Source organism: Galeopterus variegatus, unplaced genomic scaffold, assembly GCF_000696425.1.
Source record: "Galeopterus variegatus unplaced genomic scaffold, G_variegatus-3.0.2 Scaffold416, whole genome shotgun sequence".
NCBI classification, from domain to species: domain Eukaryota; kingdom Metazoa; phylum Chordata; class Mammalia; order Dermoptera; family Cynocephalidae; genus Galeopterus; species Galeopterus variegatus.
Window position 1 is genome coordinate 455,483 of NW_007726527.1, and position 19,008 is coordinate 474,490.

The 19,008-nt window shown below is 44.6% G+C and overlaps 1 protein-coding gene across 1 annotated transcript in view; it reads right to left on the bottom strand.

Moving 5' to 3' along the window:
* Positions 1 to 19,008, bottom strand: part of PALM2 (paralemmin 2) — a 76,408-nt gene that overhangs the window by 43,202 nt on the left and 14,198 nt on the right. The window contains exon 4 of the mRNA XM_008568500.1: positions 17,743 to 17,873. Within this exon, the coding sequence (XP_008566722.1) occupies positions 17,743 to 17,873 (131 nt within the window). The remainder of the gene's footprint in view (positions 1 to 17,742; positions 17,874 to 19,008) is intronic.

Here is a 19,008-nt window from a genome sequence, read left to right on the forward strand (position 1 = left end):
ACACGGAAAAAAGACAAAAGAAAAAAAAAAAAAAAAGAAAATGAAATTTATCATTTATGGTTTCGGAGGCCAGGAAGTTCAAAGTCCAGGGAGCACGTCTGGTGAGGGTCTTGGGGGTGGCAACAGCGACCCAGGGGTCTCACATTGCAGACAATGGCAGAGCAGATAGAGACTAGCCTCCTCGTGCACTCTCCTTTTAAAGCCCTCAGCACCACACCCATGACCACCATTTTTAATCCAACCATTAGGCATGGTCCTCAGAATCTAATCACCTCTTCAAGGCTCCAGCTTTCAATTACCAGAATAGGATTTCCCACCCTCAACAGTTACAGTGGGGTTAAGCTTCAGTGACGTTGGAGGGGCATCCAATCCAAAGCACAAGGGGACCTTCTAACATCAAATGATAGGATCATGTGCGATAGGAACATAAGTTCAGAAGATCTCTGAAACCTCAAAGTTAAGGAACTTTGAAGAATTGACTCCCATTATTATTGGGTGGACTGTAGGTCTCTTGAGGGTAATGTCTGTGTCATTTTCATCTCTGTATCTCTAACCTTGCTTGGCATCCAGCATAAGCATTTGATAAACTTTTATTGAATAAATGTTAGAAAGATTGTCTCAGCCAAACCCCACTGGATAAAAGCCCAGATCCTCAGGTCTTTAGTGACCATTTCTTTCCCTGAACTTCTACTGTCTTGAGAACAAGCACAACACCTCTCAGCACGGGTTGTGTGCACACTCCATCTATGGGGTATTAGATGGTTAGACCTGTAAGAGCAGGAGGGAAGACTTTGACTTCTTTTCTATAACTCCAGCACCTCGCCACAGCTATGCACGGTGCTCAGGGAATACCTATTTAATAATCTTGATCCAAGTGAATGTTTAATCAACCACTTCGCAGCAATAAGTTGTGCATCTGGATGTTCGTTTGTGGTAATACTTGTCCATACTTCTAGGTAAGCGAAGCCGCATCAAGAACACAATCTCCTTCCCTTAGTCCATGTCATGATTATAGAGTAATCAGAGTAATGGAGACAAAGGCCCAAATTTCAGCTGGAAATACCCACACAGAGAGAAACTTCAGAAGCGTTTGTACCCAGAGCACTTGTGGGTGTGTCATCAGTGCTGCATTCTTTTCTTACGAAAGCCTTTGAGCCCCCAGGGAGCTGAGTCTAGAGGAAGATAGAGAAAGCAGCTTCGCATATGCGATAATACAGTAAGTTCTGGGCAAAAAATACCCATGGGCCACATCAAACCTGTGCTCAGGGCTCAGGGAAAGTGGTATCTCAACTGAGGCCTGAAGGATCAGTAGGAGTCAGCCAAGTAAAGAGCAGATGAAATAAAGACCTGGCAGAAGGGCTAGCACGTCCGAAGAACAGGAAACACAGAGAGGGCTTGGGACATCCAGGGAACTGCAGGTAGTGACTGGGGTGGCCAGCGACAGGGGGACACAATCACAGGACATGAGGCCAGAGAAGTAAACAGAGGTCATATCATAAATGGCTCTCTTAGCCCTATTAAAGAGTTTGTACTTTATCTCACAGTTCAAGGGGAATGGGTAAAGGATTTTAAGACGGAGAGTGACATCATCAGATATAAATTTTGAAAGATACTTCTGCCAGCTGGGTAGAGTTTGGGTTAGAGGAAAGGAGACAGGGTAAGAGGCTGTTGCAGTGATCCACATGAATGGTCCACGTGAATGGTAATGATGGTCTGGACTAGCGTCATGGCAGTGGGAAGGCAAAAGAGTGGAAGGACTCAAGAAATGTTTGTGATAGAAAATGACTGATCAGCTATAGGGGATGACAGGGGGGAAAGTATCAAGAACGGTGGCCTGGTTTCATTCCCCCCGGACTGTGAGATATGGCTTCCGATTTGGGCAACTGGGTACAAAGTTGTGCTTTTCAATGAGATTAAGAACCAAAGAGAAGGAACACATTAGAGAAAGTGATGAGCTCAATTTTTAACATGTTGAGTTTTAGGTGTTTGGGGGACATCCAAGTGGAAATGGCCAAGAGGCGGCTGGCTATATGGGGAGCTGGGGAGAAAAAAACTGGAATGAAAGAACGTTTATATTGGGATGAAAGAATGTTTATATTTCAGAAGCTATGGGGATTCCAGATGATATCATTCCAAGAGGACATGAGAAGTGAGAAGAGAAGAACCTCAAAAAACCAACATTTCAAGGATGCACAGAGGAAGTGGAGATAGAAAATAAAGGATAATGTCATTTCGAGTAAACCAAGGAGACAGTGTGTTTCAAGAAGCAATAGGAAGTGTTTAGCAGTTTCAACGGTTACACAACAGTCAACTAAGATAAAGATTTAAAAGCCTCCATTGCACTTAGTCACTCACTAAATGGTCATTGGTGACTTGGCCCATGTAGGGTCACAGACGTGTAGGAGAGTGAATGCGAGGTGAGGGGGTGGAGCTGAGCCTGGACGGCTGCTCCAGGAAATGTCAGGGTGAAGGGGAGGAGAGAGAGGGTAAAGAGGGTTGCTTAAAAGAGGGTAAGGAGCCAGTGGAGTTTGTCTGAGGACTGTGAAATATTTTATAACAAATGGCCATTCCAAAGGCAGTTAGACATTCCTAGGATCTGCACAAAGTATAGTCTTTAATTAAAGACTCCTAATCTTTTATCTTGAGATTGATTTCTAAAATGTGCAATAACTCAAAAATAAAAATAAAAAATAAAAACTGCAATAATTCAATAAGTAATGGTGAGTATGTCCCAGTTAAGGACATTCAGCTCCCATGAATGTGAACATAAACTAGTCCAGGCAAGAGATATTTTTAACAAACACAAAAGCAGAACCATGAATTTAGCACTCTGAAAAATGAGTCTTCAAATGGCTAAGAAAGAGAGGTCTTTTGAGATCCATTTCCTCATCCGTAAAATGGTCTAGAGAGAAAATCTGGGAGAACAGGAGTGTGTGTGCATGCATGTGCATAAGTGAATTTGTACTTGTACTTGAAATGTTGGGAGCTTGACCTTGATGTTGTACGACCTGCAGCAGGTGAGAAGGGTACAACTGTTGCAAGAGAAGTAGCGTACCACTGCTTTTATATGAACTTTTTGTTAAAATTCTTTTTTATAAAATGCTGTATCCTTATTAATTCTCCTTAGAGAACAGACAAACACAAATAAATTTCATAGAGCACTTAAATAATTTTTTTTTGCCCTGTTAACTTGTAAGTCTTCTTGATTGTTAATGTGATTATCTATAATTTATTTAATGCAAATCCTTACATTCCAGTGGTTAAAGAACACTTAATCTCACAGTAAGTGGTCCTGTCCCACACCCCCCTGTCTTACTGAATGAGCTGGTATCACACAGAGTGGAATCTTAGTGAGAGATGAGCAGCTTGAGACACAAAGGTCATTTCTAAACCGGTGATAAGGAATCCTTCCCCCTTCAAAAAAACCTAACTGTATATCTACAACTTGTTTTTTTACAGTGAACACAGAGAATATGATTTGGAGCACAATTCAGAATTTCATTAAACCCCCTCTAATAAACAGACAATGGAAAAAGTTTGGTCTGAGAGTCATTCCATTTGCTTGAAACAAACATACGTTTGGGTCATGATAGATCACAGCTGCTGTCTTCACCGCCAGACCCAATTTTAAGCAATTTGTGTGTTCACTCATCTGCTCCTCACAACAATCCTCAAAAAAGACACTATGATTCTTTCCACTTTGCAGATGAAGAAACTGAGGCACAAAGCCTTGAGTAACCATTTCAAGGCCATAGAGGAGGTGAAGTGAAGAACGCTTGCTCTTGACCCTAAACCCTGTATCTATGTGGGGGTGGCCTCGGTGCTCTCTGCTAAAAGAGCAACTGGTGAATATTTAAACTTTGTGGGAAAATTCACATTTTCCTGTTACTAGAATTCTGTATCTAGCATGGGATTCACATCTAAGAAGAAGCAAAACAAACAAAAAAAAACCCCAAAAACATTGGGGCTAGTTACTGAGTGGAGCATTATATGGCAGGGGAAATTCCAGTTAGGATATTTGAAAGGCAGTGAGATTTTACCATCTGAAGAGCATCTTAGTAAGGTTCTTTTCAGAACTATATCCAACTCCATTAGCTACAGGACACACTTGGGACCTACGTGCCACTGTCCCTGAGATAGGAGGAAGTCTTTGCTGACTCACCCTTTGTAGGGAGCTTGCTTTGAGGAAGACATGCTTCCTACCTCCCTGGCTCCATTCATGCTGTGATGGCATGTGACAGTACTGGCCAAAAGAAAAGCCACTGGATTGCAGAATCTCCCTTCCCTTCTTTAGAAATAGGAGAAACATGCATAACTTAGAATGGTCTAAGTTTGGTCCTACTTGAAGGCAGAGGGCTGAACAAGGTAATTGCCACTAGTCTCTGATGATACGTTAACCACGGGGATCTTACAGAATAAAGAGCCAAGTTTTACTTCTCCTTCCCCAGACCAAATCATCTCCCTGGGCTACCTCTTGTAGCCTGACAAAGATTCTTCCGACATTCCCAGGTACAGCAAATCTTAACTCTCTTTTCAGATTCAGCTGGGACATTAATTGATTTTCTCAAGATCACAAACCAAGACATCTGTGTGATTAATATTAAAATGTTAATGTCAGGTTCCCATCCTTCACTTAACAGAGCAGACCCCGGCACCAGCAGATTACCCTGTATGGAAGGTTGAAATGCCCTCCAAGTCGTGTTTATGAAACACCTGCTCCCAAGGAAGCCAATCGGTCTGAGGGCACTCATTTAGAATTTGTGATTCCTTGTCAGGGGCTGAGATTTGCTGTTGCACTAGCTATAGGAAAAGAACGGTAGCTCTGAAAGAATGTTGAGGACCTGGGTTTGGTTCCAGGAAGATCAGAGGCTGGCTGAGTCATTCTGAGAGTCCTGTGGTCTCTCCTAGCTTCAGGTTCTTCACCTTTAAGATGAGAAGCATGGGGAGGGGCTTAGCCAAAAGATTCTCCAAATTCTCTTCTAGATCTAAAGATAAATGATGCAAAATGACGGCAGTGACAATATTTAAACATTTAGACAAAAAATGTGGTCTCTGGGGCACAAATTCATCTCTCTGTCATTTGGCGTGCAGCAGTGCTTCTCAAAGGCCCTGTGCTCAAGGACGAGGATTTTATCCCAACCCACCGCAGACCAACACCAGCACTTGGCTCACAACACATGCGACTCACCAGGTGAGTGCGACAACACCCAAACTTGTTTCCGCTGTTCAATGGAACAGGCCACTGATCACCCACCTGGATGTCATGGCGATGTCAAATTGCCATCAAAGTTTCTAAATGCCTTACTGGCAATTTCTGTCCTTATCTTGTCCCAGACTAATAATAAACAGTTGCCTGACCAGAAGCAGCAGTCCATGGTCCATACTTTGAATGGCACTGGGTTTAGCCATTTTTCTGTAATAAAGCAAGTCCCCTACAGACTTGAGAAGGGCATCACTCATACAATTTAGATGACTTTTTTAAAAAACAAGCAACTGGAAAGCAGGAAGCTATATTTTTTTCTGAACGATCTGTTGAGATAACTCCAGCCTCTCACCCTACCCAACCTGGTCTGCCCCACAATCGGTCTGGATTCTTCCCAAACCCATCTATCATATTGTCCTATTTCTTCTGCCCTTGGGTTTGTTCTTTTTCATCTTCTACTTTACTTGACAGGTCCTGGGCAGGCCGAGCAGCCCTGGAATTCCTGCTGAGGGTCTCAGGGTAACAGACAAGAGCTGTTGCCAGAGCAGGAAGGACCAGAGAGCTAGCTGCCTGCTTCTCACCCTTGCAAGGCAGCAGCCACTCCTCTTTCGGTGCTGAGTTCCATCCTCCCTTCCCTCCTCCACCCTGGACCCCAGTGGAGGGTGCACACTTCCAAGGCACCCCCAGACCTGTCCGCCCAGATGCAACTGACTTCTGAAGTGGCATGCTAAGCTTAGGACAACGGCACCACTCTCAGCTGTTTCTGAAAGTGGAGAGGGAGTCTGGTAAAATCAAACAATTTGTACATTATCACATCACTCTCATTTTTATAATACAAGCTAAAACTTACTGGGTACCAAGTCCTGGACAGTTCCAAGCATTCTGTATATATTAACTTAATCATCACCACTTCCCAATAAAGTTGATCTCATCATAATTATCTTCTTTTAATAGAAGAAGAAACTGAAGTAGAGAGAGGCTCAAGGCACTTGCTTAAGATCACATAGGCAGCAAGTAGAGACCCTAGACTGAAACCCAGCAAGTGCAATGCTGATGCTCTCACCCTTAACCACAGCCCTACACTGTCTCCAGATGTGAACAATCCTCATGATGGTTCTGTGGGCTGCCTAGGCTCATGCAGATCAATTTAATTTAAAAATATGTATTGAGCAGCTTAGCAGGTGCCAGGTAGTATTCTAGGCACTGCCCACCCCCAAAAGACATGACCTCATCCTGACTCCTGGAACTGGTGAATGTGACCTTACTTGGAAAAAAGGGTCTTTACAGATGCATTTAATTTAAGGATCTCAAACTGAGATCATCCTGGATTATCTGGAGATAATCCAATCTGATGACAAGGGTCTTTGTCATTGATCCTAAATCCAATGACAAGGATCCTTGTAAGAAACAGAAGAGGAGAAGACACAGAAGAAAGAGAAGGCCATGTGAGGACAGATGCAGCCACAAGCCAAGGAATGCCTGAAGCCACCAGAAGCCAACAGAGTCAGGGATGGATTCTCCCCTATGGCCTTCAGAGAAAGCACCGTCCTGCCAGTACCGTGACTTTGGACTTTTGGCCTCCAGAAGAGTGAGAAAATAAATTTCTGTTGTTTTAAGCCACGAAATCTGTGGTGATTTGTTACATCAGGAAACGAATACAGTGGGTAACCAGGAAAGTCCTTGCTCTCACAGAATTTACATCCTAGACAGGGGTGAACAGAATGGGGTGGAATGTAATGAGACAGAAAAAAATATTTTTTAAAAACAAAAACCAAAGAACTTTTTCCTACCAGATCAAAAGCACATTCTCCTCAAACATCACCTGCTCCAGGAAGTTCTACCTGAAGTCCCTGATCCGAGTGCCAAACACCCTCCTTCACATACGCTCCCATAGACCCTGCTTTAACTTGCATGATAGGAGCTACCCTCCCCCGCCCGTTTTATGACTGATGAGTCACTCGTCTGTGTTCCCCAGTGGTCTGTAAAAACCTTCATCTCCACCTCCTCAGGCCTTACCCGGGATTGTCTAAGAATGGGGGGGAAATCGGGACACCTCACTGACCACCGGGAAGGAGGCAGTGGAGACCGGGGGGTGAGCAGAGCCGCTGTGCATGCTTGTGCAGACTGCTGCTGCCCGAGGATGCCGCCCCAGGGAGCAAAGGCGCTGAGGTCCAGCACGGTCTTTCCCAGTGGCCTCCCCGTGGAGCTGCGTTTTCTAATTTTCACAAAAGAGCTGTGTGGCCCAGCAATGACCCTGAATGTCGCCGGTATATAGAGGTGCCCGGTCCTTTCCAGCCTAGTCTGGCTAGGGTGGCAATGCTCGTGCTGCATAGCACGGCAATGCTTAAAGCGTTCCCCCAGGACCCAGATCAGGGTGACATTTTTACTGACTGAAGTGTCCCTGTGACCTCACAGGTACTCTCTGCGTACCAGCAGTATTCAGACATTACTCAGTGTTTTCCTTTGCTTTTCTACGTGAGAGGAACAAACCTGAGACTCCAGGATCCCTGGAGAGAATATCATTCCATTAGAGATGCTGTGTCAAGGGGATAAAAAGGCTTGGCAGTGAGGTGGGAGATGCTTCTGGTCAGCAGGAAGCACAGGGGTGTCATTGCTCCACCTGTGGCTTTAAGCAAGTCACACTTAAGCCTCTGTTCCTTAATTCTTCATTTTGCAGATATAATTGAACATGTGCTCCCTGTGTGCTAAAACCAGTTTCTCAAAAAGGACATGGGAACCAGGATGTAGGCAAACCCCTCCTAGTAACCCTGTCCCAAACCTAACTCGTCTATTACTGTGTTTCCCTTTCCTCTCACCTGGCCTGGATTTCCCACTGTTATAGGTTTGTACCTTTGGCTGGAAGATCCAAAGGAATCCTTGATGTCTGAAGTTGCTTTTAGAGTGGGAGAAGGAAGAGGGGTGTTTCTTCTAGTGTCCTTGTCTGAGTTTGCTGAGGAACTGGACTCCTACAGTCAGAGAGGGCTTGAGCATCTTACCTCCCATTCTCTTCCCCGGAGGGCTCCAAGCTTGGGACCTGGGGAGGAGAAGCTGGGAAGTCTGGAAGGGGCAGGGCTCACTACGACAAGCATCAAGCAGCCTGGAGTCCCACGGAACTCTTCTCTGGGGCCTAAGCAGTGGAAAGAGGGGGCACAAAGTTGGGCTGTGCTCAAGAGGTCAACCTGGCTCCAGGCCCTTGTAAGGGGATACAATATCAGCCTGCTTAAGCAGGTCTGCCCTGCTTCAAAGCCTGCCTCAGCCTCCCAGGGGCACTGGACCACAGCCACCAGACCCGACCGTAAGACCTCCATGTTGTTGTCGATGGGAGTGGAAACCAGCACAGCCACTGTGGAAAACTGTATGGAGGTTCCTCAGACAACTAAAAATAAACCTACCTTACCACCCAGCTATCCCACTTCTGGGTATATACCCAAAGGAAATGAAATCAATATATCAAAAAGACACCTGCACTGCCATGTACATCACAGCACTATTCACAATAGCCCAGAGATGGAACCAACCTAAATGCCCATCCATGGATGAATGGATTAAAAAAGACTGTGCTATATATACACAATGGAATACTATTCAGCTATTTTTAAAAAATGACATCCTATCATTTGCAGCAACACGGATGGAACTGGAAACCATCATGTTAAGTAAGTCAGGCACCAAAAGACAAATACCTCATGGTATCACTCATATGTGGAATTTTTTTTTTTAAGTGGTTCTCATAGAAGTAGAAAGTAGAAAAATGGTTACCAGAGGCTGGGAGGAGATGGGGGTGAGGGGAAGGAGAAATGTTGGACTAATGGGTACAAAGCTGTGCTATCTACTCGAAGTGACTCATTGGGCAGTACATGCATATATTGAAACAACACACTGTACCTCACAAATATGTACAAGCAAATATTGAAACATTTTGAATTTTAAAAAAAAGACCTCCATGTTGTAAGATCGCTGGAAAGGACTAAGGGACCATCTCATTCGCTGCCTTCAGAATGCAAAATTTGTGAAAACCGTGGAAGAGAATATCAACAGGAGGCTTGATGTTTTCATTCCATCGAGAATGTAGAGAGGTTAGGAATTATCCCCAGTTCAAGCTACAGGGGCTATGCATAGTGATTTAAATTGGAAAAGTTTTTTGAAAGCTTTTCATACAGGGGAAACTTAGGGCATGGCTATCATAAACTGACTGTCAAAAAAGCTGACTTTGCACAGTCCCTTCAATTGCAGCAACTGCTCTGAGCACTGGAGAATGCAAGTGTTCTCCAAATATGGATCTTACATGGTCTCAGTGCATGGATGAAATTCTACCACTACTTTCACAGTTCTGGACACTTCAAACCCAATATACCAGACCAACAACAAGGTGATTATAACGGATCCTGCAAAACCTGAGTGAGACATGATGCTTCAGATACATCTGGCAGGTCTTCCGCTAATGTCGCTAAGAAACACACATGCAATGTTGAAATGCTTGAGTGCAATAAGAGTGCTTCCTTCCTTACAAAGCTGATCACACACCATAAGCATTCAGATTTTTTCAGTCTGTGAAGAAGGACTTTTCCGTGTGATCCCAGGAGGATAGCGCAGGGACCAGAGAGAGGGTGGAAATTGCAGGGAACAAAACTTCCATCCCAAAAGGAGGATCCTTTGTAATAACAAGAGTTGCTCCAAAATGGACTTGGCTTTTTCTCTGCAAGAAGTGAGTTTCCTGTCCCTGTCAGCCTTCGGGGAGAGATTGTCTCTTGACTCCCACTCACTGGGTTCATTGTAAATTCAAGCATCAGATAGGAGTTGATCTAGGTAACATGAGAGTTATGCATACTCCAAGATTGTATGGTTTTACGAGCTGTCATAAAATTACTGCCTCTGCAAAACCAGCACAGCACTGGACGCGGAAAAAAAAAAAAAGCAACCATTTCTTTTTAAGTCAGAACTGACTTTCATGGTTCAGTGCTTGAAAGAAGCCTTATATTTTCAAGTAACTGAAACATTTTGTCATTCTGCACTGAGAATCATTAATGTCATCCTCAAATCTTTTTAGGGTTCTTGTATTCTGAAGCTATTTGATGGAGAGATTTTCATCTTAGTATCAACACCTGCTGTAACTCCAGGCTTTAGAGCAGTGATTCTCAACTGGGAATAATTTTTGTCCCCCAGGGGACATTGAGCAATGTCTGTCTGGAGGCATTTTTTATTATCATGACTGGGGCTGGGGATGGTGCTACTGGAAACTAGAGGGTAGAGGCCAGGGATGCTACTAAACATCTCACAATGCACAAGACAGCCTCTCGCAACAAATAAGTACCTAGCCCAAAATGTCAATAGCGCTGCTATTAAGAAACCCTGCTCTAGAAGGATGGAGGGGACAAAAATAACAGCACACTCTTACCGACAGTACCTGGCACTTCACAAACACACAGGATCTCTGCACATTACAACAACACAGTGGGCATTATTTTCATCAATGCACAGATTAGGAAACTCAAATCCAGAAAGGTTGCATGGCCTGTCCAAGATAGAACGACTCGTAAATGCAGAACTAGGACTCCAACCAAGTTAGGTCAAACTCTGAGGTCCAGGTTTCTAATCAGTATGCTACGCTGGGAGTCCTTTACATAACCATACACTGTTTCCAGCAGAGACTTAGGCTGTAAACAGCTAAGAAAGTGCAATCAGGACTTCAGAAAGACAGGAGGGAACCAAGCCTAACATGGACTGTACTTCCTGAAAGAACCTGAAGGGGGCAGTCTCACCAGTTACGGAGACCACTAGCCACAGGCTGAAGGCCAGCGCGTCCCAGGGCTTGGTGCACACTGGCATGCGCTACACTGCTCCGTGAGGCGGCATTCGTGGGGGTTCAGCGTGAGGAGTAGTTACCTGTCCATCCTCCTACAACACGAGGAGAACTTCAGTGTCATTTCACTGAATCACGCAGGTCTCAAAAATTTTTGGCTTAACAACTTCTGTAGGAGTTTTGAGAATGTGCTTCAGAATTAGGCAGAGCTGAGCTCAGGTACTTGCTTTCACTTATTAATGGGGTCATTTTGGACGAGCTGCTTCACCTCCTATGTCTCATTTCCCATCACCATCATCACCATCATCATCACCATCATCATCATCATTACAACCACCTTATGGGAGTGTTACAAGACTTAAATGAGACAATTAATGAATTAAATAGAGGCAAAAAGAAAGCTAGGCCAGTACCCAGAACAGAGTAAGAGATCAATAAATATTAGACGACATAGTGATACCACTATATAGTTTATAGTTATAAAGTGCATATGGTTTTACTTTGGTCAGAAAACAAAGAATGGAACGATAACTGGGCTGTGTTGCTGAATGTGTCTGGATGTGGGTGGGGACTCGTGCTGGGAGCACACATTTGAGGAATGCTGAGGTGAGGGCTCCTCTCCCTCCTGTGAAAGGCAAGCGCATCACAGAGTTAAAAATAGCAAGTTCAGGGCCGGCCCGGTGGCGCACTGCTACAGTGTGCGGCTTGGGAGTGCGGCGGCGCTCCCAGCGAGGGTTCGGATCCCACATACAGACCGGCCGCTCACTGGCTGAGCGAGGCGTGGGCGCAACACCGAGGGTTGCGATCCCGTTGCCGGTCCCGGTCCGGTACGGGCACAACACTGAGGGTTGCGATCCGTTGCCGGTCACGAAAAAAGACAAAAAGGAAAAAAAAAATAGCAAGTTCAAAGAACACAATGAATCCCAAGCAAGTGTCCTCTGTGATTTCCATGAACATTTCTGTGGTTGTGTTTTCTAGAACAGTTGTGAGTGACTGTCATCTTCTTGGTTGCCAAATCCCTCAGCAAAACATACACATGCTGATGCTTGATGTCTCCAGTCTTCTGCTTGGAGCCTCTTAACAATGTGCAAAATTAAGTGAATTCCCTTATTCACCAGAGACCAAAAGAAGCATTCAGAGAATCTGAACTGAGAAGTAGAAATGAACCACTCCACTTGTATCTTGAAAAAAAAAATTTTTTTTTAAGTCACATAGCCCTCTCTAGGTTAGCAACTGGGACTTCAATATTTTATTCAATGAATATTTGATGTGATATGTTTTAGAACTGACACCTGTTCAGATAAATTAGTCACCTCTGCAATGAATCATTTACTCACACATGGGGATTTCGTTTCCTGAGAACTTAACCTCTTTCCCCAGTTCTGATCTGCCTCCAAAACCACTTCCTTCCACAATAGTGACATTTCTCTGCAAAGGTGTACTTGTTCAGAAAAGAGATCTTTAGCCAACTCCTCGAGTTAGAGAAACTCAGAATGCCAGAGCTGGAAAATCCCAGGAGACCTATCATTGAAGAGATGAGGAAACAGACCAGAGAGAGTGAGAGACTTGTGCAAAGTCACACAGCAAATTATCAGCAGAGCTAGAATTAACACCTGGCTTTGTGACGGCTCACTCTATTTTCATTTAATACTCCACATTTCTCATCTTCATTGGGCTAATTCCAAGATGTGAGGTGGGGGGACAAATTTTCCCCGTGTTTCTCACTAATCTAATAAAGTGAAGAACACTGTATTTTAAACACTTGAATAAAAGCTGATGAAATTAGCAAGAGACTCTTAAGTGGGAAAAACAAAGAGCAAGCAACAACATTTGTTGATTGGAGTGGACATGAAGTAGACAGGGCTAGTGTTGCTCTAACTGCCTAAAATCTCCAAGAGCACCCATGTGAGGTCCTTGTATGGCCCCCAGTGGCCTATCACACACAGTCATTGCATGCACAACAGTTGATAATGGGCTGAAGCCAGAAACAATCCGTTGGGCTTTCTCAATATGGCATTCCAGTGGGAAATAAAGCATACAGAAGATGTGGACATTTGAAATTTAAAAAAAAAAAGAAGGAAATATGTACAGATTTTGCTTTCAACAATTCTGATCTTGTTTAGCCTATTTTACCTCCGGTTTCCAGCAAGCCAAGAATATAATTCTGACATTACCCAGAGCAAAGCAGTGCAAAAAAAATGACAATCTATTTATCTGTTGTGGTGACCAGGTTCTCTTCTTCCTTTCCAGCTGCTTTGATGTCATCACTTCAAGGCCACACTGCTTTTAATTTCAGCCAGAAATCTTTGAAAAATGGTAGAATTTTCTGGCCTTTGGGAAGGTGGCCAGCTTTCCTAACCTATATCATTTTTAGCCTGGTAAACCAAGGCTGTTTCTCATCAAGTTTAAATGAAAGCTTGGCTCAACTGTGGGGCCTGCAGAGGAGAGAATTTAGCTCTGGGCCAGAGCTGCTCTCACCTACAGGAGTCCCCGAAGCAGGTTTCAAATTTCCTTGAGTCAAAGCAGGAAGGCTCAGAATGAGTCCGAAATCAAGGGTCAAAATCATCCTTCTTTATCCTTGTGTGTGAAATCAATTTTCTTATAAACACTATTTATTTCCACTCCCCTTTGTGGGTTTCTAGGTATTAAAATGGAATTTCATCTATAGCCTATCCTTTTCTTCCATTCACAGCAATCATTCTTGAACCTGACTGCACAACAGAACTACCTGGAACATTCTTTAAAAAACACAGATTCCTGGGCTCCTTACTTGGGTCACTGAATCCAAATTTCCTTGAATAAAGCCTGGGAATCCTTATTGTTTAAAAGCTTCCCAGGTGATTCTTATGCCCAGGGTTTAATATTCTAGTTATATTTTTCCTTCCTTCCTTCCTTGTGGGCTGCCCTCAAAATCTAAGCACCACATATACCAGTTTTGGAAGAGAGACAACATTCTCCATTCCAAACCCCACCAATTTATAAATAACATTTTGGAAGAAAACATGTCTGTAAATCTGAAACTTCTTGTACAGTTACTGGCACTATAAAGAATCTTAGAATCTGAATTAGAAAGGTGTTATATTCTTTCTTCTCGAAGGATCTGTAGGGAAATAGACATATGTCTTAGTGTACGTTTGCATGCTTTATTTGAAGTCTCTATCTTGTTCAGAATGGCTCAGACATAAAGAATCAAGACATGGCCTAAATCCTATATACACTCAGAGTTCTGAGTCAGGTTGCTATTATCTTTTCCTTTTCTAAACTAAATGACCCAAATTTCCCTTAATCTTTTTTTGTACGAATTTTCCCTGTTCTTTGATTAGTAGTCTCTATTTCTCTTTCAGTTTCTTTAAGCTACTCTTGGTTAGACAACAAAGACTAAAATATCTTCAGGGCACAACTGTACTAATATACTTTACAATTTGAAAACAGTTCATGTATATCTTTAGAAGAATCTAATTTATTACTAGGGAGTGACTCAGACTGGTGGCCCCAAATCTAAAGATCCACAGGTTAAAATTTTGCTTCAAAGTTTGCTTTAGAACTGATTTATGTAGTGATTCTGCTGTATCAGATGTAGATGGTTTATAGGGATCCTATCATATAAAGATCAGATTCTGAATTTGATCTTGAAGTCAATCTTATTCTCTCTGTCTTCCTTCCCCCCTGCATTCTCTTGCTGTTTTAGTTTGTCTCCTTTCTTATTAACTGGCTTTTCTGTAGTTGTCCTGATGCTGATCAGTTTTTCCTAATGCTTGCAGTTTTTGATTCAACAATCATGCTTCTGGAAGATTGAATTCTTCGCCCCCATTCTTCATCCTTCCCTGATCTGTGTTCCTTCCACTAAAGGTTGGCTGTCTGTCTGTCTCCTTCCCTCGGTTTTGGTCTTGGCCATTGACTTGCTCTGGCTAATGGCCCGTGGGCAGTTCTGAACCTAGGCCTTTTTTCTGCTCAGCCCTCTTGTACCTCTGCCATTGCCACAGAAAGAAAATATCATGGTTAGCCCATTAGTGCAGGGAAAATAAGAGCAGCCTCATCCAGCCTATAGCTTATGGTCACTTAGCTGAGTTCAGCTAAAATGAGCAGAGCCATGCCAGCCAGCCACAAAGACGCTGTAACATAGTAGGACACTTATGTTTACAATGAGCCTTTACAGCTATTCAAGTGACATTCTGAGAGAGAGGATCATACTACGCTCTACTACAGGGAAGTGTCTTAGGTGGCTGGGTGTCTTTTATAGAAGAGGGAAGGAGCTCCTTTCCTCCCTAGGGACTGGAAATTAAAGATGCTAAATGTTGTAGTAGAGAAGAATGAGTAAGAAGAAACTGACTTCCAGGGTAGGAAGAAACTCCTTCCTCAGGAGGCCATGAGCAGGAAATGACACCCACAGCAGCCCTGCTCCCGCAGAAAGCAGCTCCAGTGGGGTACAGCTCACCCCAGCATATGTCCACTGCCCATTTGGCCAGTGCCTGGCGAAGCCATGACTGAGACAGAAGAATTGGCCCCTGAGTCCAGGCCTAACCACCTACCCCTTCAGGCTGTTATGATTTCTTTCCTTCTCACTTGAGTAACTAGCTCTTAAATGGGCTCAAAGATATTGCCTGCATACACTGAGTGAGCTCTTTTTTCTGTTGACTCAAAAGATAAAAAGAGGTTGGGCCGGCCTGGTGGCACACTGGAGAGGGTGCCGCTTGGGAGCGTGCCGGCGCTCCTGCCGAGGGTTTGGATCCCATGTGGAGACCGGTTCCCGCTCACTGGCTGAGTGCAGTGCAGGCACAACACCGAGGGTTGCGATCCCGTTGCCGGTCCACGGTACGGGCGCGACACAAAGGGTTGCGATCCCGTTACCGGTCAGTAAAAAAAAGACAAAAAGGAAAAAAAAAAAAGAGGTTTTCTTTATTTTTCTGAATATGGTCATACCTACCTGAATGATAAACTAGCTCTAATTCTTACACCTCACTCCAATGATCAATTTAGCCAGGACTGAGTCTCAGTTTAAGACTCTGGCCTCCAATATAATGGCTCATCCTGCAGGCAAAGATACCTACCACCTACTGAACCCTAATAGCAGCATACGAGGACACTCAAAAGTTCGTGGAAAAATAGAATTAAAAGATAATACAAATCTTACCACAAACTTTTTGAAGTTCCCTCATATTTGTATTCAAACCAAGGTGAAACTGTCAATCTGATTGGAAGACATGCTTTCCAATGCCATTTAAGAAAAATAGAAAAGGTCATATAACTAACTTTATCCTATTTTCCAAATCCTTTTTGTCTTCTATCTATAATAACACCTACTAGGTATATGTATAACAAGTAAGATGAGAGGAAGCAGAAACTGACTTCCAAGGTAGGAAGAAACTCCTGTCAACATCATGGTTGAGGACCAGTTCGTGTTTATATGATATAAGTAACTAGTAACAGTTTAGCCTTCACCCTTTGTATTCTAAGAAGGTATGTTTGTGTGCTCCCCGCCCCCCCACATCCACATCCAGTCCAGCAACGATCTACCAAGCCGCCCGAAGCCCCCTGGTGTTCCCTGAGGGAATGAGGGGGGTACCATGGGCCTCAACCATGCCTCCCCCTTCCTCCTCCTGCCACTGAATCCCCCTGCCCCTTCTCCTCTCCCCCTCCCCCCAACTGCTCCACATCTTAGAATGTAAATAATAATTAATTAATTAATTAATAAAAAGAAAGTGTGTTTGTATACACAAATACGTGTATATATATGCCCTATATATATATGTATATGTCCACACATACACACCACACATAAACATTTTTCTTGGCCAGTTTTTGCCACAAGCAAATTTAGCCAAGCTGCTCTGAAAGCTCTTTAAGGGACATCAGGACCTACGCAAAGTAGGGACACAGGCTGAGGTATACCTTTAGGGTTTACAGTCTGTCTGCTTTTCCCTTTAGTGACACTACTGGGGTCCTATGAGTGCCTTTAGAGTCTTCAATTGCTCTTAGGTATAAATAACTGATTGCAGTTTAGCTATTACCCTTTGTACTTTAAAAGAGCTCATAACCCCAGGAGGAAGAGATGAAGCTCCGGAGGGTGAGACTGCAGGCAGAATTTGCTGGGATGGGCTGGAGGGGTAGATTTGATTCTAAGGCGTCTGCACTCTCCACCTTCCACCCCATCTCATATCTCTGGCTTGGTTTCCTGGGACCCGGGATGGCTACAGTTCCCAAGTGGAAACCTACATTTCTGCTCCTGTATGAGCCTGGCTAGCCACTGGCCACAGGCTGGTCACTTATCTCCCAGACTGAAATGGTCGGGCCCTGGATGAGAACCATAAGGGGAAGCAAACAGCCCTCGGAGCTGGGAAAGGAGACCATACCCAGTCAACTCCTAGAGCGCAGGCGCATCACCTGCAGCGGCGCCTTCCTTCCACGCCCCCTACTCTCCATTTCCACTCCAAGACCCTACAGTCTCCCCATTTCAAATTGATCAAACGCAGAATAGCTGAAAACAGACCCACTAAAGCAGCAATAACAGCTAACCGCTGACCCAAAGGAGGAAAAAGACAAAAGCTGATGTAAGAACTCCAAAGGGGGCCCGTAGTGAAGGGGCCAGCGGCTCCTAACGCCCCAGTGGCCCATGAGGCCCTCCCTGCGCCGTATCAAAGCCCCGCCCAATCGTGAGTGCTCGGAGTCACAGCGCCGGCGGCGTCGGGAAACGCCCCCTGCAGGGGCGTGGCGAGCACTGCACCGGGAGTCCCCCGCCTACCTGCGCACGTTCTCCTCCAGCCGCCTCACTCTGACCTCGTCCTCCTCAGACTGCCTCCTCCTGGCTTCCTCCTCCTCGGCCGTCCCGGCGGGTACGCCCTGCAGCAGCCATTTTTCCCGAAGCACTTTGGACTGTGGGAATGAGGGAAGACGACAGACAAGATGACACTTTTCAGTCCACACCCTCCTCTGCGCCCGCGCAGCAGCTCCCTGACTCGGCTCCCTGCGACCCTCCGGCCCGACCCCCCAGAGCCGCCAGAGGCATTTACTTCTACACTGTCTATGATTGTAAAAAACGAAGAAACAGAAGAACAGAGTGAACTGTATAAGGAATTCCCATGTTACTCATCTAGATTTCAAAATTATAAACACTTAACCATATTTTCCTTTATATTTTGTCACCAAAGCATCTTCAAGTAAAGAACAAACACCGTGACATTTTACCCATCAATATTTCAGGATAAGTCTCTAAAAAAATAAGGACATTTTTTTCTACGGAACTACCGTTCCATTATAAAATTTCCTAAGATCACCTAATATCCAGTCCCCATCAAAGTGCTCTTTGTAAAAGATTACTCTGTGCCCTGTAATGACTCCCAACCGTCCTCAGCGGTGGCCTCCAAATGCGATTAAAACCATACACCCCACCTGGACCAGTGTACTAATACACTGAGGATGAAATAAAAAGGTTTTTGCTTCAGGGCCGGCCCCGTGACTCACTCGGGAGGGTGCAGCGCTGGTAGCGCCGAGGCCGCGAGTTCGGATCCTATATAGGGATGGCCGGTGCGCTCACTGGCTGAGCGCGGTGCAGACCACACCATGCCGAGGGTTGCAATCCCCTTACCAATCAAAAAAAAAAAAAAAAAAAAAAGTTTTTGCTTCAGGTCCACGGTTGGGAGGAAGCAATTACTGCTTTGAGAAAGGAGATGAAAACAGAATATGGGAAAGGCCTACTGAAAGTCCCTGAAATGAAGAGCAGGGAGAGGTAGGTGTGGGAGGAGGGTTTTGATTTGGGTTTCCACTTACATGGCCCCGGGATGGCAGATGGCAGCTGCAGAATGTCTGCAGAGACTGGACCCTGCCCATCATGGCTGAGGGCCAGTGAGAGTGCCCATACATAGGTTAGTGGTCAAGGGAATGGGTCACTGTGGGGACTCAGGGCACAGGACCGATTCTTCCCAGCAACAGTGGGCAACCAGAGGAACAATGGGAATAACGCTATGAAGCCGGCCAACCCAGAGTAAGGACTGGGCTCCCTCGTTCCCTG